The 23,338-nt window shown below is 38.5% G+C and overlaps 1 protein-coding gene across 4 annotated transcripts in view; it reads left to right on the forward strand.

The window, feature by feature from the left end:
* clmpb (CXADR like membrane protein b) overlaps positions 1–23,338 on the forward strand; it is a 115,604-nt gene that overhangs the window by 85,771 nt on the left and 6,495 nt on the right. For all 4 annotated transcript variants that reach the window (XM_077722493.1, XM_077722495.1, XM_077722494.1 and 1 more), the window contains 4 exons: positions 16,672–16,823; positions 19,388–19,598; positions 22,137–22,304; positions 23,160–23,282. In XM_077722493.1, the coding sequence (XP_077578619.1) occupies positions 16,672–16,823; positions 19,388–19,598; positions 22,137–22,304; positions 23,160–23,282 (654 nt within the window). The remainder of the gene's footprint in view (positions 1–16,671; positions 16,824–19,387; positions 19,599–22,136; positions 22,305–23,159; positions 23,283–23,338) is intronic.

Raw genomic sequence — 23,338 nt, forward strand, 5'->3', positions numbered from 1 at the left:
TTTTGTATCTCCCACTCATTACATTTGGGAGGCAGCAGACAGGGAGGGGCTGAGAGAGCTCTCAGGCAATGCCTTGAGGCCAACATACTCGGGAATGATGGATTGGGTCTTGGGCGCATTGAAGCAATGGGGGGAGAGGAGGTGCTTGTGGCTGCAGAGCACTGCAGTGTAGCATTACTGATGGTAACATGCATTATTCTCCTGGAGGGGCTTGGCTGGCAAATGGGGTGGATCGGTGGTCCCCTACTCCAATGTTTGCATTACAGAATAGTTGCAGTTCCTGCCCCCAAAATCCTGGACTCTCTTTATTCTAGACGCCATTATCATCTGGATGATGGAGGTGATTATAGGGGCGTCTTTCTGATCTTTTTTGACATCAACATTTACAATTTTCACTTTGCAACATAGTACTGTTTGGTAAGAGCAAACATACTTTCCAGTTCGATTGTTTTGAAAAAAAAATGATACTCACAATCAACATTTTAGTATGTTTTTAAATCAGATGTAAAAGTGTTTATATATCAGAGATTTCTCTCGCTAGCTGTTTGTTATATAGTGACTTCTTGACACCCAAGCAAATGCTAATGTGCCAAAAATGTGTCAACAAGGATCATACTATTGGCAACTTTTTTGCCAGCCAACCCTTGTCCTTCACCATAACATTGAGAGCAGTTCCCCACACCCCTCTGACTCATTTGGGACATCATCTCACACCCTCTTGGCTGACTGTTATGCATCATAAATATGCAACACTGTGGTCAGCACCCATGCAATTTTCCTTTCACTCGCATCTGGCATGCGTCATAATGTTTAAACTTAGAATCAATGTTCAATAATGTGAATTTTTGCAGCCTGTGTAATGTCCCTTTCTCCACTGTTACAGCATCTTCATGCATATGTACTCTAGCTTTAGCCCTGCTCATTCATTTGTTATGAGGCAGAGATGACTGCCCTAAGTCATGCGGGAGGACTTGAATCTTACAGTTTATTCAACCAGTCTCCTGTTTAAACCACGAAACAAGGATATGCCATCATAAAAACATTTTTTTTCAACACGACAGCATGAGAATTGTGCTCTAAAGTACAATAGTGACAGATATAATTAGAAAGGTTACTGTACTATCAAGCATAAAAAAGATGTGTCCCTTGACCCTTATGAGGATAAGTATTTCAGAAAATGAATGAATACTTTAATAGTTATTGGCATTTTTAAACAGGCTGGATGTTTTAACAAGTTGCTGATTACCTCCTTTTCTTTCAGTCTTTCATGTTAGAGCTGCAAATGTCAAGTCTAATTGTTCCTTCATGAGTGATGTTTATCTGAATCTTTTTTGTTCTTCTATCCTGAAGTACACTTTGACTGCTCCCATACAAAACCACCTATTCTATTTAACGTGTCAAACAGCACTTCCCTGTAAAAGGATGACAACGTGTTTATGAGGACGGAGACAGGATTTTGTTGTGCATTAACTTAAGCTTTTAGAAGCTGAGGCGTATATTCCTCTAGGTTCATTCAGTGAGTCATTCAGCGTGAGCTTCCCAGGTGATGCAAAGGCTTTGCTGTGAGATGTCAAGTGCCAGATGTCCGTAACCCAAACAGTGTGAGAGAACAGTTCATCCCCTTTGCTTCCTTCTTGCTTTCATCACACATTACATTCCCATTCCCGTTCTTTTTCTTTAGTCACTTTCCCTCCTCCTCCAGTTATTTTATCTTGATCCACACCCTCTGGCCTAATTGTGAAGCTAGCAGGGCTGCAGCAAACACGAAGCCTGAGGAGTGGATGTCACAAAGTCATATCCCATGAAAGGCAATGGCTCACCACCATGCCTGTATAAGGCCACAAGACTTGGTCGTTTGAGTATGAGCGTCTGTGTTTGTATCAAGTGGACTTTTGAGGAAATGTACTTCCCTCTCTGTGCGTGTGTGTGCAGCTCTGTTCCAAGTAGGCGCGTGGCACGCAGCAGCCATTGGGACTGAATTGGGGTTCTGCTCCCTCTCAGTTAATCCAAACAAAGCTTAGACAGCCCAAGTGAGGAATGTCACTGTTGGTCATATAGGCAAAGGGTCAATGAGGGTGAAAAAGGGTACACTGTGTATATGTTTGTGTTCATTTGTTTTTATATGCTAGAAAGCACTATTGCATTTTGTCCGTGTGCTTGGGACTGAATCATTTGAATGTTTCCTTCGAGACTATGAGGTCTGTTTGCAAAAACAACCCATTTCATTTCCTGAAAGTGGAAACCTCATGTTTTTTTTTTTTAATCCACTCCATTTGAAAAGCGCATTCCCATTTGGCTCTTTCTTTAGATTCCAGTAGCATCAGTCTAACCACTGACACTAGAGCTGCAGTTCTTTCATGATGATTTCTGAGAATTTGCACCAGAGGACTGGAAACTAGAACATTGGTAATTCTATAAACCTGTGAAATTACAGGGTGGTCCAATGTAGTGTTGTTAAAGGCCCAAACATTGTACAGCGCATATGCCTTTTTTTTTTTCGGATTGACGTGTTAACTGGAATGGTAGTGGTTGTGTTTATGATAAATACCCACGCTTTGGTTTATTCTTGTTTATTGGTCTTCCTCAAGTGTTCCATTAGGTTAGATCCCCTATTCTATGACTATGTATGTGTTTGAGAAAAGCAGAGTGAATGTGCATGTCTTGTTATTCATGCCCGTGTGGGCCATGAGCCCACCGGCCTTGCACTCTAGAGCAGCTGTGACCAGTTTGACCTCTAACCTCTGCATATTTTACTCTGGAGCTAAATCCCTGGGCGGCACCTTTTGCCTCCGTAGAATTATGCTTTCTTGATTGTATTGCAGAGGAAATAAAAATACATAATACATCCCTTGTCATTTGGGATTGAATCACTGCAGGGCTATAAACTTTAAAGTGGACTACTGAAAGCCTTTTCACATGTGATAATAATGAAAACTAAATTTTTAGGAGTTGAAAGATGCACTTGGAGACTGTGCAGACTTTTTTTTCTTTCTTTTCATTAGGCAGAACTCATGGCAGTAAAGAAACATGGGAGCAGTCCATTAAGGGCAGGGGATGGTCCATTTAATAGCACATGCTCAGGCCCTTAGCTCAGTGTTTTGCCCCTGTATTGTCGCTACAGTATTTCAAAATGAATTTGGCTGAATTAATCACTTAAAATCCAGGAGCCCGTTCTCAGGATAATTGAGCAGGATTATGTACAAAATGTTTATTGGAATAAGTACTACAAATAAAACAATATTACTATTGGCATCATTATGCCTCGATTTGTTATCGTGCCCATTACCACAATGAACTGCAGCTATTCCGTGGGTTATTAAGTTGATATCAATCTTACAGCAAATGCTGGAATGTCATTTGTCAACTTTACTGCATAAATTGTCAAGTCAGTTTGAGAAATGCATGCTATTTAACTTTTTGCTCGCATAAAAGTACCTTTCAGTTTTGGTACTATAATTTTGGTTAAATAAAAAATAAACAGGGAGCCATTAAATTTTCACTGCATCGATAATTATTAACATTTGGATGTTTTACACATGTTGCATGATCATTCTTTGCCACGAATATTTAGTCATTTTAAGATTCGTCCATTTAAAAGCTAGTGACATTCAGGTAAGCAGATAGAATGACATTATCGCTAATTCCCTTTAAAACCCAGTGGCGCTACTCCATCAATCAGTTAACTGGAGCGCAGACGTTCACTGACCATCTTTAAACCTAAGGTTTTTCAAGAATTCACTAGATCAGGCCTTTCAAATGTCATTGGGCTTTTCCTGTCATTTCTTTCCCCGCCTCTAAAGTAATCGACATACTGTACAGGGTTGCTGGCAGATGAAAGCTCTGTTCAGAATCTAAATTAGCTGCATTAGTGAGCACATTAACAAGTGCGATGCATTTGCTTAATACTCTATAGACCTGCCATAGCAGAGCCAGAGGACACTTGGTATTTCCAGTATGTTAAAATAGGATGAAGAACACCAGCTCTTTCACCTTGCTCCACACATTCTCCCATTTAATCCTCACTATCATGCGGATGCTCATCCCGCCCCTTCTCACTCTGCACTGGGAGTCATCAAGGACACCTCAGGGACGAAGAACATTGGGGCTTGAAGGTCACTCTGCGGAGTAGGCAGCACAATGCTTAGAACAGCATTACTTCTTTGTGTATGTGGCCTTGCGTGTGCATGGGTGGCCGTGCCGCCCGTGCGTATGTGCGTGTGTATGAAGAATGTGCTAGACATGCATAATCTTAGCAATGTCTACGCAAGCGTGTCCCGGTGTGTAATATTGTACACTCCTGAGCCTTGAGTATGGAGAAAGTAAAGAGGACATTGTGCGATGCTCCAAAAGACCTCGCTCCGGGCTAACATCGTCTGCTCATTAAAGCATATGAAATAAGTCTTTTCCTCATCGCACACACAATCATCATACAATGTCCATGTCCTTGCACTGCTTATTCACTGGATTACATTAGTGGAAAACACCGTTACTGTATACAGCATCTATGGTCATAGGAAAGCCACAGTCTATTGTTTTGTGTATTGTGGTGTTAGTGTTTGTAGTCAAAGGGGAGATTAACGGGAAGTTCTGGCTCCCTCCAATTTAACCTTTCGCTTTATCCCCTTATTAGCTTGGCTTTTCATGCGGAGTCATAAGTGTCACAATGCATCACTGGCAGGCGGGCATTTGTAATGGAAATATTAATATGAGCAAGATGTAAAAGGAAACCTTTGTTTTGACCTCTTTACTGGGAATACTGATTAGAGGTTAATAAAGTAAAGATGACTGAAGACAGATTGTCCTTGACCTGCTACACTGGACAGAGTAAACTCTTACAAGTGAATGCTCTATCCAAGAGACATTTTAGTATTTCAGTGCCATGTTTATTCAAGCATCTACAGGATAACAGATGAATATTTATACCTGTTTAGATGTTGATGTGATTGATATGGACAACATTCCAGGTTTTAAAAAAAAAGCATGCACAATTCATCATTAATGAATACCTAGACACAGTGATAGCCTTTCTCTTTGGTGCTACCTGGTGCCCACCACCATTATGTTGGTGACCTCTGTAACTATACTATACCTAGGAAAAATACTGTCATCATAGAGTGATGGTCCAAGCATCTGTGGCATTATACCATTGTGGATTCTCAGACTAGCAGGCGCTGTGTATGACTGGAATCACACTGAGTGGAAGTGTTTTTTTTCTCCTCACCGAGGCCATTCAGAATATAGAGCGAGATTTGGATGTGCTATTTTTGAATAAGCCCACAGCATTTTCTATGCTATTATTATGTGTTACAAAGGCACACCTGTTTGTTGTTGTTGAGCCCTAGACATAACAGCTACATTCCATCATGTGAGTTGAGCCATCACAGACACTCATCTTAAAAATACTTGTAGTCTCTTGGTCACATGAAACATCTGTCAATCAAAGTCATTGTTGCTGTGTCAAGCCTGACAAATGTCAATCAAGAGGATCAGGAAGTCAAAAATAGAGTAGAATAACAGGTATCTGGAAAGCTGTTGTTTTAGCAGATGCCTATTTAGTCTATTGTTCTCCATTTATTTCTCTGGTTACTTTATCATATTTTTGTTCTTGGAGATGAATGGTACACAAAATATATGGATGAATGTTTTATAGCCACTCACTAAATTCTGTGAAACTAACAAAATGAAACTTCCTATAACAAAAAAAATCTCACCTAATAAGCAGAGTAACAGATGGGGCCTATAAATTCCAATTGGCTTTCCAGCTCACTCAGCAAAGTAACAGAAGCTTAAGATGAAAATAGAAGTAATGGACCCATGAGTGATCCCATATTGTATTTTATTTTAAAATATATTATAATAATATCTAATAAAATTCGTACTTGTATGAGATTGAATTCCACTAGTTAAATATACATTAAAGTGTCATATTTTTTAACATTGGAATGCACAAAACATGTGCTGCATCTGCAGAAATAGTCCAGCGCTTTTATACGTACTGTAACATTTCACCTCATGGCTTTTTTATTGTGCAGACTGAAATGAACTTTGTCTCCAGCAGATACAGAGACTGATGTAATTGGAAAAAAAATCATAACCTACAACATATAGTAGAGCTTTACAAGAACCAATTGTTTCTCATAGTGAGTCAAACCTTGTCGGCGGCACGTCACATAAACCTTTTTCTAGTCGGGGGCTGTTTTTAACCTTTGCACAGGATCTAAAATGCCAAAGAGGAAAACATCTTTCATTAATCTCAAACACAAAAGCTCCTTGTATCAGCAGAAGCTGAAAAGTGCCAGCAAATCATTTTAGAAACTTTTATAAAACACAAGTGCAGCTCATTGGGTTGCATTGAGCAAACTGCCTTCTTTTGCGCTTTGATTTTTTTTTCCCACCTCCTATTTGAAATATACATTTTTATTTTCTTCTTAAAAATCAAACTGTTGCCCGTGTGCTATAAACGCCTCGAGGGTAAAACATAGCATGTCTAACAATGAGATGCCAAATTCTTCTACCTAAAATAAATCAATTAGCTGATTTCCTCAGGCTATGTTCCCCTATGCCTTGAAGAAGCACAGCTATTTTAACAATAACCTTAGTTCTCACCCACTGTCTATTACACAAAATCATCCTGTGTGGTGAGACCAAATTTTAATGAAAGTCCTTTTTAGAAAATGCATGCATAAACAAAGACAAGGCAGAAATATTGAGTATAACATGAAGTGACTCCTGTCCAAAATTAAACTTCAAATATCCACCCCGGCGGCCATACACAATCATGTGTTATATTACGACCCCACTTCTATGACTTAACCTCAGATACACCTCATACACATTCATTGGAATGTTTAATTCAGTTGAAAGTTAGCACAGGCCTTGTTTTCCTTTTCTCCGCGCTCTCTTTTTTTTTTTTACCATTGCCCTGTGGCGATGTCACAGGGGATTAAGTCACAGAGGCCAAGGGAGTTGTTTATGATTCATCTGGAGGGAGGCTGAAGCCGCCAGTAGTGCCCACAGGGTAGGCAGCTAGTAGGCTACTTGCACAGCTACTTTGCCTTGTTGTATGCACATGGAGATGATGCAGAGGGAACGTTCTTGTACATTCCAATTACACATTTCAAGCCATAAGTCTTTTTGATGCAAGTCCTACGTCACATTGTGCAAAGTTTTTAAATGTTTTTAGATGGGCTGGCTGACGTTAAAATGTTTTGTCGTCATTTGAATTTATCTCCAAATGCTTCCTCCATTTTTACGCCTTTTAACTTGAACTTTTTCAAGATAAGTTTGTTCTGTAGTTGGCTAATGGGAATGTAAGGACAAAAAAAGTAATAGCACAATGCATATTATTTGTTCTAAAGCATATCTATTTGAGTAACACAACTGCTCCAAGGTGAACACTATGAAAGCCCTTTGCAATATGCCTCACTCTTTATATTGGTTAGAAATGGTCATTACTTGTTGAACATCCTTAATCACATTTAGTAATTAACTATATGCAGCCAGCAATCCAATTTGTGTACTGTGCATCCTCACGAGGATTGTTCACAAACCAATTATTATAAATTACTACACAGCGTGTAGTTAACTACATTTACTATAGTACCGGTAAAAATACTATGTAATAAAGATCATGGCACATTCCCAATAATATAGCTGTGTCACATGCACTTTTTTTTCTTAAAGGTTTACATATAAAGTAAATAAGCATGGATGAAAGTGTCAAACATTCGACCTCCATAAAGGAAGAAGTCTCATATTCACTTGTTCAAATGTAATATATCATCTCGTAATTTTGCCGTATTTAAAGGACCTTTAATTAGTCTGCTTGCTGACAAACAGCAATTGTGTGCTTAGGCTTCTTTTAATAAGGCATTTCATTGTTAGTAAACCTCAAATGTTGCTGTAGGTTATCCTTAAACGCTTGTGGTTAGTTATTCGTCACGTGCTGCATTAGACCTCTGCTCTCCACAGCATCAATCTGTCTTCTCTTAATTTCTCTCTAATTAACTTGCCTACATTTTGTCAATGAGATCCCAGCATGCCATTTACAACACTTTTAATGATATTAACCTCACACTGACCAAGATGCACATTAAAGAATTGAGTGAAATGGATTGAAATGCTATTTATTTACTTGAGTGCCTGTGCAGCCATACCACAACTCATTGTGGTTGGAACAGCTAAAATGTCAAGGGGGGTGAAGATCGGGAGTACGTTTGCCACGAAGACTCGTACATGTCCAAAGAGTTGTGAATAGCCTGGCCTTGTAGCTTGGACAGCAGACACACTGACAATTCTCCTAATCACTCTCACGCTTGAACATGTTAAGTTTCACATGCACAAAGCTTCAGCCTCCCTTTATGTGTGTCCTTATATAAATATATTTTTATATAAATAGTGTGGAAATGACACCTAGTTGTGAGTAAAATCGCAAATACGTTACATGACTTCTAACATCCCCCATGGCGAGATGCTACACATCGGATGAGCCCACAAAAAATTTAGGTTGAAGGAGTCATTCACATTTAAGTTTATTATTACTTAGTTTTTCGAACGATGCATGGATAGTATTGCTCATATTTGGGCTAATTTATCTATGATAACATGTGGTTATTTTTAAAGGATTTGCTTTACTGAGGAAACCCAAACTTGGACATATTGCAGATTTATTGCACAGTTCTAAGGTGTGGCCTTTGCCCCCCTTTGCCTGTAGTGTCACTGGAAGCAATTGCCCATTTCAGAGCAACAATAAGCTGCCTTGGCCAAGCTCGTGCCTCGCCTCGTTTTAATCAGACTTTGCCGAGTGAAATATGGGCTTGGTTAGCCGGCTGTGCCAGAGCTCCATTCATCTGGTTTCAATCTTCTCTCCACCCTTGTGATGAGGCCATGTAGACATTCCTTTTCTATACTCTGGAAACAAGTGTGTGTGTGTGCAGGGGGTGTTATGAGGACTAAAAGGCCAAGTGTATTTGTTTGGATAAGCGTGTACTCTTTGTGGAGGTGCATGCTTGTAGGACAAAGTGCAAAACAATGTATTAGACACATTTCAAATACCAGGCTTACCAAATGTATGAAGCCAAATTTGTTTCATTGTCAAGAATGTATGGCTGTTCGGTAGCATCTTCAGAGTTAGCCCTGCAAATTTTAAGTCCAGTGTTTCTTATAAGCAGGCAGATATTTTTTGTTCTTGCTTGTGAATAAACAACTGTCTGCTTTGAATGGACTTTAATACATACAGCTGGTGGTTGGTCCATTAGCCTTCCTAAATGAGTCAAGGTGATCTCTTTCCTGGAAGCTTTGAAGCCCAGTTTGACCTCCACAGCCGTCATGTAGGCACCGCCACTCTGTCAGCTGGCCCACCAGTCAACACCTCTCAGTACACAGCTGCCAAAACACACATGGCCTTCGCCCACCTCTGGGGAAAGTGTATAACCATCATTCTGTTTTTCCTAGATAGATAGGTTAGCGCTTTGTCCTCTGCAGCTGGATTTTAAGACAGCTGTAGCAAAACAATTCTCTCATTCCTTTGCAAAGCTAAGTTGTTAGTATCCCACCTAGCTGACTTTGTGATGTGAAACATCACACACATGCCATTAGAAGAGTGACGTCGCTAATATGTGATTGATGGATAAACCAGCAGAGCTGGGCGTATGGAATCAGTGTCTGTTTTCAATTAGTGGTTGAAATGTTCAACATGGAAGCTGCTCTGTTGTATTCAGTTCCTTCTTTCACATGGACTTAAAGAACTAAACTAGAGACACAACTGTGGTAGCCTTCAGCCTCCAATCATCGGTGAACCAGACTTTGAAAAATAAACACATTGACGCAAGTATTAGAATCAAATCCATGTGTGCAGCGAGAAAACTATGCAAGTCTAGTATTAATTCTATGATGGTTCTGGAAGACATTCTGCTAAAATGCAAAAACTGCACTAACTACGAGAGGCTGAAGGCTGTGACAAAGTGTATGCATGCCTTCTACTGCCTAACTCCTGAACCTACAAGCCATAAGTCTACAATTCATCAACCTCGCTCCCAAAATAAATAACTGGACTCTGAGGATTGATGTATATACCCCCCAAATGTCAGTTTTCCGTCCATGGGAAACAGGAGTAGATAAGAAGTGATAATGTACACATCCCCAACAACAACACGTGATGCTTGGTTATGGAATTTACAGTAAATTGTAGCCATGCTTTATAGTACTCCATAATGGTCACAGTATTTCTTATGAAAAAAAAAATGAAAATCGTGATTTATAGCACCTAGTTCGATTTCCCAGCTGAGAAAAATTGGGCTACATTCTATTTTATTTGGGAATCAGATAGTGGGGTGAACTGTTTCCATTGAATACTTGCAGTTCCTATTCCTTGTAATGGCAATGTGGGTTGTTTAGCAGGATATAAAATCCTAAGACAAGCCAAATGAAGCACTCTTGAGTGTTTTTGCTCCAGAGCAATCTCTCCTTTGCTCAACATGTTCAGCCAAATATAACCTGTCTAGTCTTTACACAGGATTTTTCATGTTTTGATCTCCTCAAACAGTGTATTGTATTACATTTAATAAATAAGCCATGTAATGCATTTATTGTACATGAGATGAGGGGATTTCAAATCTTTCAGTTTTCCCACGCTACTTTGAAGTATTTATCACAAATGAGAATGTGGATGAAAACGCTGCCTTCCACATTCTTTTGTCCTAGACTTAGTCAGCTGTATTTTCAAACCTAATGGACATGAAAAAAAAAATGCGGATTGCAGCAAAATGGACTTGGCAGCACAAAAGCTTATTAGGTATTGATCTGCTGAGGTCAGTGCCCATTTATATATGTGTGCCAGCGATGTGAGGGGTCCTCTCTCATGATTGCCAACTACAAATTGTGATTAGAACACATAAATAAAGAGTGTGAGGGTGGGGAGTTTGGTAGAACATTCTAGAAGCTGTATCGTGTATCCTGTTCTCTAAGTTACCTAAGGACTGAGCTCTTCCCATCTGTCCCACCCATTAGCAACACTTTGCTGATGTACACCATACATATCAATGCCCAGCAGGGGAGATTTAAGATGATCAGCAGCAGGCAAAACTGCCTTCCACTGTGTGTTAATGAGTACTGCGAACATTCTTTTGCACTGTTCCATCTGTCAGGCAAGCAGGGCAGAACACAAAGTCTAACCTACCAAAAAGAGCAACTTTTGTGAAAGTTTAAAAGTTGCACACTGCAGGTTTTGTTCCTAAAACTCGTGCCATATGACAAATATTTTCCCTTCGACTTAACTGTTGCCTTCTAAAAAAAACTTCACGCCACTCAGGCGGAGAAATAAGACCAATGGTGGGATAAAGCCTTATTGAATACTATAAATATAGAGAACAAGAGCACAAGGAATGTTATGTGGGCAATGGGGGAAAAAATGCTGATTTCCCACTTTTTGAAATAGGGGGATTTATTTATTCCACAATTTTGAAAACCTGCCAGTCTGTTTTACTTGGAGTCAAAAAGCAAAGGAAGTACAAAGGAAATGTAAAATAAAAATATTATATATTTACATGAGAAATACTAAATGAATGTTATATTTTTTTATCATTAAAGAAAATTATGTTATACAATAGTGTGCTATAATATAGTGTAGTACGGTATAATTATAATATTACAAAGCTTAACTAAAAAGATGGATGCTTGCATTGATTTACTTAATATTTATGCCATACTGTTAATAAAAATACTTCATTGCAAATATTGTTGTTTCAAACTAGCAAAATATAATTGAATGGAACAGTTGAAGAGTAAAGTTTGATTTATTTTATTTGTTTGCACAAAATTTAGCTTAAAGTAATAGTAATTCATTTAAGGTAAACCCAACTTCATTGAACTAAAATCTAATGAGAAACAAAAGACTAATACCAAAAGATTTATGGTTCCTCTATAGCATTTTGGACAGCTACACCCAAGAGTATGGGAAGCTCCTGCAAATTCAGTGCTGATACGTGTATAGCACTGTAAGCAGCTTTTACTGGGCGTCCTTCCCATGGGGAATGGTGTAATTAACTTCTCCTCGCCATCTTATTCCTGCATTTCCCCCTAATTTGCAAACAGGAAAAAAAGTAGAATACTTGGGGCGCAATAAAAATGGCTATCGTGGAACTAATTTTGTCCCCAGTTTGGGAATGTGACAACAGGATGGCGCCATTCTCACACAACATTATAGGAGTCATAAAAGTGATGCTAATGAAGGCACAAGAGCAACACAAGGTGAAACTCTCCAATTTTTCAGCGCTCTGTAGCTATTCGTCTTTTTTTAAAATTTCAATTGCCAATGGTCCTTCTTCCAATCTTTTCCCTTTCACCTGCGCCCCTTTCTTACCGTTTCAAGGGATTATCTTGAGAATGATTGCATTCCTTATTTTTCTCTCTCATCATAGCTCAGAAATGTCTAGGGTAAGGTTAACATGAGGACGAAAGCCTGCACTTGGAAGATATTTTCATTCCGCTTCCTTCATATCACGCACAAACAAATCATTTGGAAATCATATGAAATGTACCAATAAATTGTGGAAGCTTTAGTGGTGTTACTGTACTTTTATGCAGTTGAATCTGAACAAGTAGTGGATCATGCACTAAGCATTTTTAATAGTCTACTGTACATTTAAGAGGCAGCTCCTTTAAGAAGCAATAATTTAAAAAAAAAGAAGCAGGCCGCGGGTGAGAATGAAGTCTTACAGAACAAGGAAGTGGGTTGTTTTTGCACTGTGCACTAACAACTGGAGGCAGCCTGCTGTCTGCTGAGACATCTAAAGACTTTTCTGCCTTTCAAGCAATGCTGTCTGAAATGCTGTGACGATAACTGCACCAAGAGATGGTGAGAATGAGAATAGGGGGATGTAAGATGTAGCCACGGAGATCGTATTTATAGGACCTAATGTTTGCCCTTTGAATCTCTAATTTAGGTCACGCTACGCTTTTGATAAAGGCAGCCTTTTCAAATGTCTTCTCCCTGTTAACAAGCATAAAGGTGCTTTTGGAAGAAGACAGGAAAAGTGAGTGAGTTGTGCAAAATGCAACTGTGACAGCTGCAATCTAAATCATAGAGTAAATGCACTGATTTGCCTTTACTTTTCTATTATGGAGAAAGGCAGGTAGGAAGTGTCTTTTTAATGCCATTACCCAAGTGAAGGCTTGTCACGCATGACACTACTCCATTCACCTTTTTTTGTACAACTACTAACATGGGACCAAATCCTGGCTTTATGATGTTGGAATTGTCTCTCGACACTTGACTTTCAAAAGGTCTGCAGTAAGTCAAGCATTGCACAATGTATCTCACTCCTCAAGCTCCAAACCGCCAAAGCTCACCATTGTTGATGCGCAAGCGAGCCAGAGGTCATGAGCTTTGGAGATAGCGAGGGCTGCATCAACTCTTTGCTGAGTGAGAGGATATGGGGCTTGACATTGGGGAGTGTGAAAGATCCAGGGCTGCCCTGTCATTCTGTCATTCTGTCTCTCTCTCTGTCTGTCTGTCCATGTCTGTGGTCACACTGTAATAAGATTGATTGCAGATCTCTGTGAGGCAGATTTACTGGAGCACATCTCCCTCTAGGCCCTTTTCATAGAAGTCAGTTGCTCCCTATTTCCCAACCTTTTGCGTCCTCTCTTTCGTTGCTAACCTTGCGTCCAGACTCTGTTTTTCTTTTGTTGAAATTTGCTGCTTTTCAGTCATACTATGAGGAAACCGTAATCTCAAAATCAAATGGCCCCACAAAGCTGAGGCATAGTAAAATAGCCAGACATACTTCAGTACAAATCAGCGTGGTAATAACTTTTCTTGACATTTAATGTTCTCCCTTAACCTATCCGGTTCTGTTGTTAGTATATGTGCTTTTACTTCTTTTTATAGAAACGATAAAGTTTTGTGAATTCATAAACATGACTCTAAATGCATTACATTTGGATTTAAGATTTTTAAGATCACTATTTATTATATTATTTTTGCAAACAGAATTTTCTGCATTAACACATTTCCTATTATATGTTGATTATAACATTAGTTAAATGTTGTCGTATAATTTAAATTTAAATTTACAGATAATTAAAATTTGGGGCAGGGACGTATATATGTCATATTTTTCATAGTTTTCAGCCTTTATTTGATCAAAGTAGAAAATAAATCACATAAATTAATTTAGAGCGTTTTTGTTTAATTAAATTGTGCTTACACACTAACATATAGCAAAATCTAAATTTGTCTTCTCTGTAGTTATGATTATTTATGACTATACCATAATGTTTCCATCATTAAAAGAAAAAGAATCTACCCTGTACCGAGCATTTTTCTAGGTTCAACTGTTAGTAGGTTTCCTAAAGACAGCTGTTTCAAAAGCTGTCATAGTTTGATATACTGTGTGTGCAAAGATGCCACAATGGGGAGATTCAATATCAAGTGTTGTTGACACAAATCATGGGGTCCAGCAGTCCAACTGTCCCAGCTGTGTACACTATAAAAAAAAGGCCACAGTGAATGTAAACTTGCATCGAGGCATGCTTATTTTGGCAGTGGGGTATCACTCATTCCAGAATGCAAAATCTTCCTTCCCCCATGAATAATTGGCAAATGGGGAAAAGGTGATTATATACCAACCAATCCCTGTCACTCTCACTTGTCTCCCGTCTCTTACTGGCAAATGTTATGTTTTTTTTTTTTTTTTTTTTCTGTCAAAAAATATTTTCGGAATCAACATTCTGTGGATATTTCCTAATGTCTATCTCCACCATCTAATGACATCCATTTCAGAAATAGTATAAAAAAATAATACTGCCCCATTTTCTGTCAGGGAGATAAACAGCATATTTCCTCCATTTATATAAAGTAGACTATATTTTTAATGCTGTTTATTCCCTTGCTCTTTTCGATTGTCATCTTCTGATTTGTTGTCTTTCTTCATTTTTTTTCTATGCTAAAGTAGTAAAGGATCCACAATGACAAAGTATTTATAGTTTTCTTTTCTATGGTGTAAATTGAAAGCAAGCAATAATTAACTAGTATACTTAAATGAGTTGACCTTGGCTGTTCTTGTATGAAAGTTGTGTAAAGTTGGCCAAAAGCAATAGTTTTAGTAGATACAATGGAAAACGATTACCGTGCTCCCATTTTATCCAGTCAACCGTGTCATATCTTTTGGGAGATTCTTGGATTTCCAAAGCCTACAGTCAGTGCAGTTCAGGAGAAGGCTGAAGGTGAAAAAGAGACGCAGAGGGCTCTTATCAGGCTTTTCCACACTTTGAAATGACGTGCTCAACTGAATAGAGACTTTGGGGTCAAGGGAAGACTGTCAACATAGAAATAAGACCTCCACCATCAACTATTAACCTTGACCAAGATGTTCAACCCACCAAATACACAAAGGAGAAAATATTCCTAGAAATATAGACTCTTAAAACCCAGAAGAGGAATAACATGGCATTAGAGAGTCATAGACAGACACAAGGGAACAGACGTCCATATTTTTCATGCTGACCCACAAATTCAAGGTCCAATAACAACAGCACATCAGAGGCTGTCCCTGGTCAAGAGACAAAAAAAAGCCGCTGTCAAGTACTCTTTCTCTTTTCAGGCGGAGTGACAGTGACTGTACTGGAAGAAAAAAAACTAACAGAGATGCTAAAAAAATCAGAACTGCTGAAACAGAGTAAATGATAGCAAGTGCAGGCTTGAGGAATCTGTCTATTGACGGCCGCTCTTCTCCTTTGCGTCCAGCGTCAGCGTTGACACTTTGGCTTCGCAGCATTGAGCTGACATTTCCATCGTCCTCATTTATGACAATGCTCGACTTAAAATGGACCAAGAAATGAGTAGAACGGGTGCTGATTCATTCTCAGACCAAAATGGTTTAAAAAAATATACACCAAGCACTTCAGTTTTTGGAGGTGAATGACTATGTAAATTTTGTTTTATATTTGTTGCGTGTATTGACAAGTTTGATATGATTATTTAGCAGAAATTATTAAGCTTGCATAGCAATCAAAAATCTCAGGCAGCAAAAGAAGTGTCACAGTCTGTTACCGGACTAGTTGTTATGCATTAAAGAACTCAGGTGTGTGGCGGTGGGTGGAGTTTCCTGTCTCGCACCTGCAGCCCATCCCTATAGCCCTATTCATACAAAGGCAATCCAAGAGAAGTGGGTTAGGATATTGCCTTACCACTTGCCAATTTGATATCTTGCCTCTTGACTGAATGCGCAAGTACGTGCATAAACGTGCTAAAGTGGAAGTGTGAAGTGAATTGATATTTTATTTTTGTATAATGGTGAGATAGCGAAGCATGGTGATATTGTAGTGCGACTGTAATCGGTGCCTCAGCAAACTGTCAATGTTACCTTATGCAGTGCAAGCTCCCACGAGCTTTCCACCGACCCATCCGCTCCACCAAAGGCCAATCACAGCAAATTGTATTCAAATTAGATCCAGATGTATATTAAAGAGACCCTGCATATATGCAAAAGAGCCTCAAAAGAACCAAATTAAGTAGTTTGAAAAATTATATTCTGGGCACTGATCTCACTACTGACTTTTTTTCCCAAATAAATCCATTCGACCAGAAAAAAATATCTGTAACTTCTGTCCTTTGTATAATTGGAACTTGTAGCTAACATGTATCTCTTCTTTTTCTCTCCTTGCCTACAGTTCTCCTCAGTCTGCTGTCTGCGGGTGCCCAGACCGAGATGAAGAAGGTAGTTGGGGACAATGCCACCTTACCTTGTCACCACCAGTTCCAATCAACTGGGTCAATTGACATTGAGTGGCTGCAGCAGAAACCAAACTCCAAACAGAAAGTGGTGAGAAGAGAACTTAATCCTTCTTTTGTAATGGAAAATGATTGCATTCATCCTCCTTTTTTTAAATGAACACCTTGGATTTTAGCTCATAATCTCTACAATAATATTATTGGAGATGTTATAGACTTTACATTATTATGAACTGTAACCAAAACTCTAACTGATTTAATATAAAAGTAGAAATATCCCTTTTTTAATATAATAATGTTACATTGCAGATACTGAACATTTCAGAATCTTGGGCATGGAGTGAAAACTCCAAAATTGCAATTTCATATCGATAAAGGGGGGAAAAAGTAAAATTAAATGAAAAATAATGTCATTAAATTGGGGTTGTGGGAATATGGAGGGGATTAATTCAGTTCTGGGGGGATTTTTGAGCAATTTTGTTTATGCTGCAGGCAGCATATCAACATTAGCTTCAATGTTCGTGTTAACTGAGTTCTCGACAAGTGACATTTTGAACCTTGTTAGTATATACGAACATATCATAATGAAATCATAATGAATGCGCTGAGAGCCAAATTCTGTCTCTGGGCATTAATTCTATCAACCTTATTTACTTCACGTTTCTTTCTTCCAAATTAGTACACGTTGATTCATGCCAGGCATTTTATATCAAATAGTGCATCTGTTCAATTTTACTCTTAGGCATTGGTGGCCATTTTTGTGTTTTGTTAATGGTTTTATTCCAATTATATTCAACCAAAATCACTGAATAGAAGGTATAGCACAGTGCACTGTCAAGCTTTTTTAGTTTTATGTTAAAAAATGATGCCAAAGGGATTAAAAAAAATAGATACTTTACAACTTTGAAGAAAGTAACAATGTTGTTATTGCTTGGAAAGCTTGAGTGCCTTTAAATTTAGAAACTCTCCAAAACAGTGTGTCAAATCTCACAACCCTTCTAGTGGAGGAAAGTAATTTCATATACACCCCATTTGGAAATGATTTGTTTATTTCCTGATCCATTGGCACATGGAATAGAAACACAGCAAGATAGAAGAGAGCAGGAAGAGGACAGGAAGTCGTCGTCGTCGAATTAGACTGTCTGTCTCAAGCGTTAATGATGCACGGGGGGAGGGAGCTGCCACATTGCGATGAATATTTAACAGGAAGATAACATCGAAGGCACCATTAATTAAAATCAAACATCTAAAATTTTGATTAGGCTGAAGACACTGTGCCTTTTAGCTAAATGAATAAATCATTCTTTTGTACTATCTAAGAGAGAGCAGCAGCCATCCTGCAACATTCACCATCTCTTACTTTATATATGGACTATTTTTATTAGGATCCCTAAGTGTTTTGGCCACAGGTTAGAGGCCATGGTAACAATTAATGACATACACTTCCTGATCACACCATTCGCTACACCTGGCTAATGATGAAATATGGAAGTCATATCATTATAATATATTGCAACTTATAATTTGCCACTTCTTTCAACATTATGATATTGGAAAACACGACAGAATTGTGAGCAGGTGTTTTTCCTTTTTTTTAAAGAAATGTATACAAATTATACAAATATTGAGCGGTCACAAAACATTATTTTAACATAAAGATAGATTCAGTTTGTTAAACGTAAATTATACCATAGAAATAAATGTCATATGTACAATATGTTAAAATATTACAAGAAAAAGATGGACTATTATGAAAATAGCTTTAAAAAGAATGCTTTTTTTCCCGCCCTCGGCATTTGGGGGGATAAAACCGCCCAGTCATCACCTGTGGTCACAGCAGGTGGTGCCTGTTTGGTCACCAGTGATGTACTGTGGCAACGGCACTTAGCAAGCCCCATCTGCAGATTCTCACTCACCCTGACTAATAGGCCACTGTGGCAGCTGTGTTTGTGTTTGTGACCATTCATGCGGTCAGAATAAGAACCTCATAGAGAAATATTATTAGTAGAAATCTACATAGAGTGAAATAAATCATAAACTCTGCATCGGTTAACTAAGACAAAAAAATAACAACAGTTTCCGCCACATTTACAATTGTTTTACTCAACATATCACACATGAAAAGACTCAAAGTAGAGTTTCCAATCTAGAAAAATGACACCAAAATGATTGACTGTAATACTAATCTTTCAATGTCACTGATGGTGCTACACGTCCAATCCTTTTAAGTGGGATAGCTGACAGTGATTATTCACCAGTCAACATGGATTGGACACCTCGCACCATCAATAGCAGACCAGAAGATAACATCTCATCACTCCCTAAATGTTAGATAGTCTGTCATCTCACTGTCTAGTTCTATTCTTTCCAATATGCATTTAATTTGGCTGCTTTGTGAAAGATGAATCCATTTAGATCAAGGAAGTTGGAGATAATCAGCAAGCACCCATAATGGAAATACATGTCATACAATATCAATTTCGCACAAAAAGGAATACTTCATATCTTGTGATAAGAAGGACGCACTTGTATTTCAAGACGTGTTCAACACATTTTCATGATACAAAGTTTTAAGTGTAAAGATCTATCATATACACAGTTTGCTAACCAACATTCAATTATGGTCTCTGATGTGTTCCTCTTCAATATTTCCAGTTAATTTCATTCTTCAGCGGACACGTCTACCTGTACAGCAATGAGGCAACAAGCACGGATGCCAGCCGCTTATCTTTTGCTGGGGAATACCTTGGGGGAGATGCCTCCCTGCTGATCAGTGACCTGCTGCTGACTGACTCGGGAGAGTACTACTGCAAGGTCAAAACAGGGGGGAAGTACCACTGGAGCCAAGTCAACCTCATTGTTCTGGGTAGGGGTCCTTAAGGATGCATGTACACACACTTGCACACACCGAAATCATAAATGGATCATTAGCCTCGCACATTTCCTGAACCACTCTGACTATTCTAATGATTCAATTTGATTTAGACTGATTGATTGGAATCTTCTTTTACTTGTTTGATGAGGTGAGACCTCTAAGACAAATGAAACTGGATTGGCGCCAATTTTAACAAATGTGACTCTGCATTAGTTTTGAGAAAAGTACAGTGACATCTATAATTACAACGGCCTTCCCTTAAAGCAAATACCCTGTAAGCTACTTAGGAAAATTATTTACACAAATTATCAGTGCGTGTATGTGGAGGGAGGCAGGGTTCCTTGTTTGGTGTCCTAATCCTCACCAGAGTCATTATTGTCTGTTTTGACACTGTGTATTTTTGTCTTGCTCATTTTCCAAGCAGGTTTTAAGCTCTAGCTCAGTGGAAATTTGTCTCACTGCATGCTTATGGCTAAATAATTCTAAAGGACAAGTGGTAAACGTGGGGAGTGGACCCCTCAAGGTGGGCGCAATGTCCAACAAAGAGTGCATGAGATCATCTCAGTTAGGGTAAGCAGGCAATTTATTAAAACATCGTGGGAGATTAGTTCAGTTTGCTGTTATTGGTTTTCTAATGAAAGCGTCTGTTAATACTCTCACTCTCATCTCGTTTCCATAAAGATATTTTATTGAGTTGGAGTCTCCGTTTTTACAAATTGCCCTGAGCTTTGGCAGTGACACTTTGGATTTTGAGAGAGCCTGACATTTGCATTTGGTCAGGTTGTTTATTTGCCTGCCATCTGTGAATTGTGATTGCTCTTTCTAAGCCATTTTTCAAATGCATACCTATTTGCTGCTTTTAATTTTGAAATTTACAACTGAGTGCCTACATGGGTGCTTGATGTTCTTAGCCACTATTTGGCAACTGCTATTTATTCTTCAGTTAGTTGGATCTGACCATAACTAAGATCCAAAGTGCACAACTCCATTCATTATATAGTGTCGGAGACTTCACTCTTTGGGAATATTAAGGTTAGGTGTAGTTTGACTGTAAAATACGTAACTAATGTGAGGTGTGTTACAGTGTTAATAGAAAACATAATAGATAAATATATATTTTTCGTTTCCCCCTTTTTGTGTGTAACTCTGATGTGCATGTAAAGAAATCTATATAACTTAGATAAACCGAGTCTCCCTCAAAACAGCATGGTTTTGGCGACATGCTGCAGCTCTGCAGATAAAACAACCCCAACCAAATGCAAAAAGAAAACACTATCGCTACAGTAAAGGAGAAAAAGACTGTTTAAAAATAGCTTGTCACTGATCTAAAAATACGCTGCTGGGATGGAAGCCGAGCTATTTTTGCTTTTTTTTTTATGGCTCAGCAAAGCTGTCCAGTGTGTTTAAAGGCAGAGAAGCTGTGCATGCTTCAGCAGCATCCAGTTTTTTTTTCTGTGTTCACTTTGTTGATATGCTAGACAGAAACCTTTTGAGCAGTGGCGAGGAGAAAAACCAACACGAATGAATATCATTCACAGCCACATTGAACAAGTCTCCATAGTCTCTGTTTAAACTCCCTGTAGTCTCAAACTGAGTTGTCAATTAACATAATCCCAATTGTTTGTCAAATATTTAACCCACTTTCAATATTATTCCTGTATCTATGGGTTGGATGTGAGAGGAGAAAAATAGAGTTTAAGACTTGAGCGGTGAGAGGCAACTGCAAGCATTTTTGATCAGCTCAGAAGAAGGTCTGGGAAATGGGTGCTGAATAAAATGTGTTCAGCAAAAAAGAATACGGAAGTTGAGGTCATTTTTGTTTTATAGTGATGGGTAGAATTGAATTTATAGTTGCAATGAGCTCACAATCTCACTCGCTATCACACAAAACTGAATCACACTTTTATTTGGAGCATATTTACAGTAAATCTGTGGAGTATGAAAGGCTGTATGTCTAAATCCTTTGAGGTACCCTGCCTTCTGCCCTGAGTCTGTTTCAAAAGGCTGCAATACAGAAGATGAATGAGCTATTTTCCATGAAACAAGATATGCTTTGCATTTGACTGGCATGCTATTTTTTAAATACCATTTTTATTTCATTACTATATGATACTTCATGGATCCAAAAGGAAATTTTGGTCTTTATGTACATCACCAGATTACTAATGCTAAGCAAAGCCTCAGCATTATGTAGAAATTACTTGTTTTCTACATGCTTATTGGGTTTTCTGCGGGCGTTTTGGCTTCTTTCCACATTTAACAAACATTCATATTAGGATAATCCAGTCACTCGTGACCCGAATGATGCTAAGCTCTATAGAAATTACACGCACCATACACAAACTGCACTATAGGATACATTGCGGGTGATTAATTCCTATTTTTAACACTTACCAAAAGCGCAGATAGAGGCTTAAAAAATATACATAAAATTGACCAATTGAATATCATATTTGTATGTAGACATGGAGGGTACTTATACTGTAAACTCAGTGATACTAACTATTTCTTCTCATGTCATTGGAACAGTGAAACCATCAAAGCCCAGTTGTAGGATGGATGGTGACCTCCTGGAAGGTAGCGACGTCAAGCTAAGTTGTAAATCCAGCGACGGTTCTGACCCCATTAACTACAAATGGGAGCGAGTTCTAGACAAAGGCAAAAGCCTGGGCAAACTGCCAAACCTGGCACTAATTGGTAAGTAAAATTAATTACATATCTTAAGTCACTCTGCTTGTCGGTAAAATAATTGCTGTTAATAATAATTAATACTGTGTGTGTATATATATCTGTATGTATGAATAGATGTGGATATTTGTGTGTATATTTATATAGAACCTACATTAAATATAAAGAGAGCCAGAGCTGCATAATAATTAATAATCAGCTGAGCATTGTGCAGGCTATTTGCATTGTCACAATTAGGCCAGTGATTCTGCATGACATGCATGGCTTTCCTTTACACCCACTTGACAGTTTAAAAAATGCAGCACTTTTAATTAAGCATCATCATATTAGTTTTTTTTATCTTTTAAGGTCAATTTCCACTTGTAAACCACAGTGAGGAATTTATATGAACATGAGGATTTGTCATGAGCAAATTACATTATCCATGATATTGATATGATAGCTCATAGTCAAAGTAAATTATAAATGAAAGTTTCCACACTCCGTTATACAAGCTAATGTAACAGTTTAGATTCTGCCATTTCCCCTTAAGCATAATTAAACAACATCTGTCTCTCAGTAGAAACGCAAAGATTTTACAACATAAGCCTGAATAATAAGACACTTGATTCTAAGTTGGCCGCACATAATTCAGCATAATTGACTTTTTAAAATAGTTATTTTAGCTATTTTTTTCTTTTGCTAATTTCCACTGCAAGATTTGGTGCAAAACATCTTTACGGGGAATACACACTGCTGACACTGGTGTAGCTTGTGTTTACAGAAGTAAAATTGATTGCCTACTTGACTTACCCATGGGGCCCATCACATCTAAACCCCCCTATGTGACAGACCATAACTAATACATTTAATCCCTGTGTCCAGATTTGAAGAACCCTGAACTGGTGACCTTGAGGAACCTCACCATGGACAGCACAGGTGTCTATAGGTGCACCGCTAGCAATGACGTGGGCGAGGAGAACTGCACCATTGAGGTCACAATGGAGCGTGAGTGTTTGGCAGTGGGAGCAGTTTGACTGGCAAATCAGTGTGGCATTCACCTC

Source organism: Stigmatopora nigra, chromosome 8 (assembly GCF_051989575.1).
Source record: "Stigmatopora nigra isolate UIUO_SnigA chromosome 8, RoL_Snig_1.1, whole genome shotgun sequence".
Taxonomy (NCBI): domain Eukaryota; kingdom Metazoa; phylum Chordata; class Actinopteri; order Syngnathiformes; family Syngnathidae; genus Stigmatopora; species Stigmatopora nigra.